Source organism: Clavelina lepadiformis, unplaced genomic scaffold (assembly GCF_947623445.1).
Source record: "Clavelina lepadiformis unplaced genomic scaffold, kaClaLepa1.1 scaffold_373, whole genome shotgun sequence".
NCBI classification, from domain to species: Eukaryota; Metazoa; Chordata; class Ascidiacea; order Aplousobranchia; family Clavelinidae; genus Clavelina; species Clavelina lepadiformis.
The window spans coordinates 1-1,000 of record NW_027508285.1 but is presented as its reverse complement, the minus strand read 5'-3'; the positions used below and the strand labels follow the sequence as shown (position 1 = coordinate 1,000).

At 29.6% G+C, this 1,000-nt stretch overlaps 1 protein-coding gene across 1 annotated transcript; it reads right to left on the bottom strand.

The window, feature by feature from the left end:
* Nucleotides 1–279: 279 nt before the first annotated feature.
* Nucleotides 280–980, bottom strand: LOC143472854 (uncharacterized protein RP063-like). Its single transcript, XM_076970026.1, has 2 exons — nucleotides 914–980; nucleotides 280–803 (listed from the first exon to the last, which is right to left on the bottom strand). Exons 1-2 carry the CDS (start codon nucleotides 978–980, stop codon nucleotides 280–282), a joined length of 591 nt encoding a protein of 196 aa, XP_076826141.1.
* Nucleotides 981–1,000: the final 20 nt, after the last annotated feature.

Sequence of the window (1,000 nt, the reverse complement as noted above, 5' to 3'; positions counted from 1 at the left end):
TTCTATACTAAACGTTTGGTGAGTTGCTTCAGTAAGTCATGTTCTTGTAAAATTGTTGAAGTATCAATATTTTTGTTAATTAATAAATCTACTACTTAATCAATCGCTTCGTTGTCTATTTGTTTTTTCATATAAATATCTTATTAATTGAATTGTTATTATCTTTAAAATTAATTGATATTTACACGCTTTATTCAACAGGCCATTTGCAATAGCAAAACTATATACATTACTTTATTAAAAGCTTGATATAAGTCAATGTATAAAAACTCAAACTAATCAAATTGAAAAAGAATTTCCACATCCACATTTAGTAGAGGCATTAGGATTGATAATAGCAAAATACGACGAACCTAATTTATAAATAAAATCAAGCTTAGCTTGATTGAGAAAAGGCTTAGAAACCTCATCAATTAATACCATCACACCATTCTTCTTGAAATAATAGTCATTAGAATTAGTAAAATTACATTCAGATTTATCAGTAATTTTATTTTCAAAATTATCAGAAGTGTCAGCATCAGCACAAGTTTTAGATGTTATATTAGAAGTGACTATAAAGCTATCGTTGCTATCATCAGGAGAGTCTTTTGATTCAGTTATATCATAATCGATATCAAAATTCTGCTGTATATTAGACGTACGAACCCCTTCAAAACCTTGCTCTCCCTTAGCCGTAGGTAATTCTTCTAAAGAATAATTATAAGAGAATCCAGAGCATCCTCCTCCTTCTATGCCTACTCTCAAGATAGGAGATTTATTTTGATTTTTAGCAATCTCATTAATTCTCTGAATAGCGGCATCTGTTACATAAAAAACAAAATCTTTCATTCAGATCTTTAATTAAAATGTACTAAATTTCATTATGCTTCTTGAGCTGATTCTTTAGATGTGTTTATCGCAACAAATTTACTCACTAGTCTCGACACTACGTCAGTTGGTTGCGCTCCAACGCTTTTCCAGTATTTAATACGTTCCATATTGAGTAACACTCTATTAG

Bases quoted from the DNA above. Each gene is read 5' to 3' on its own strand.
- LOC143472854 (XM_076970026.1), bottom strand. From the start codon at position 980: ATGGAACGTATTAAATACTGGAAAAGCGTTGGAGCGCAACCAACTGAC. The intron at 804-913 runs GTAAATTTGTTG...TTTATGTAACAG, and splicing joins CGTAGTGTCGAGACTAGTGA to ATGCCGCTATTCAGAGAATT.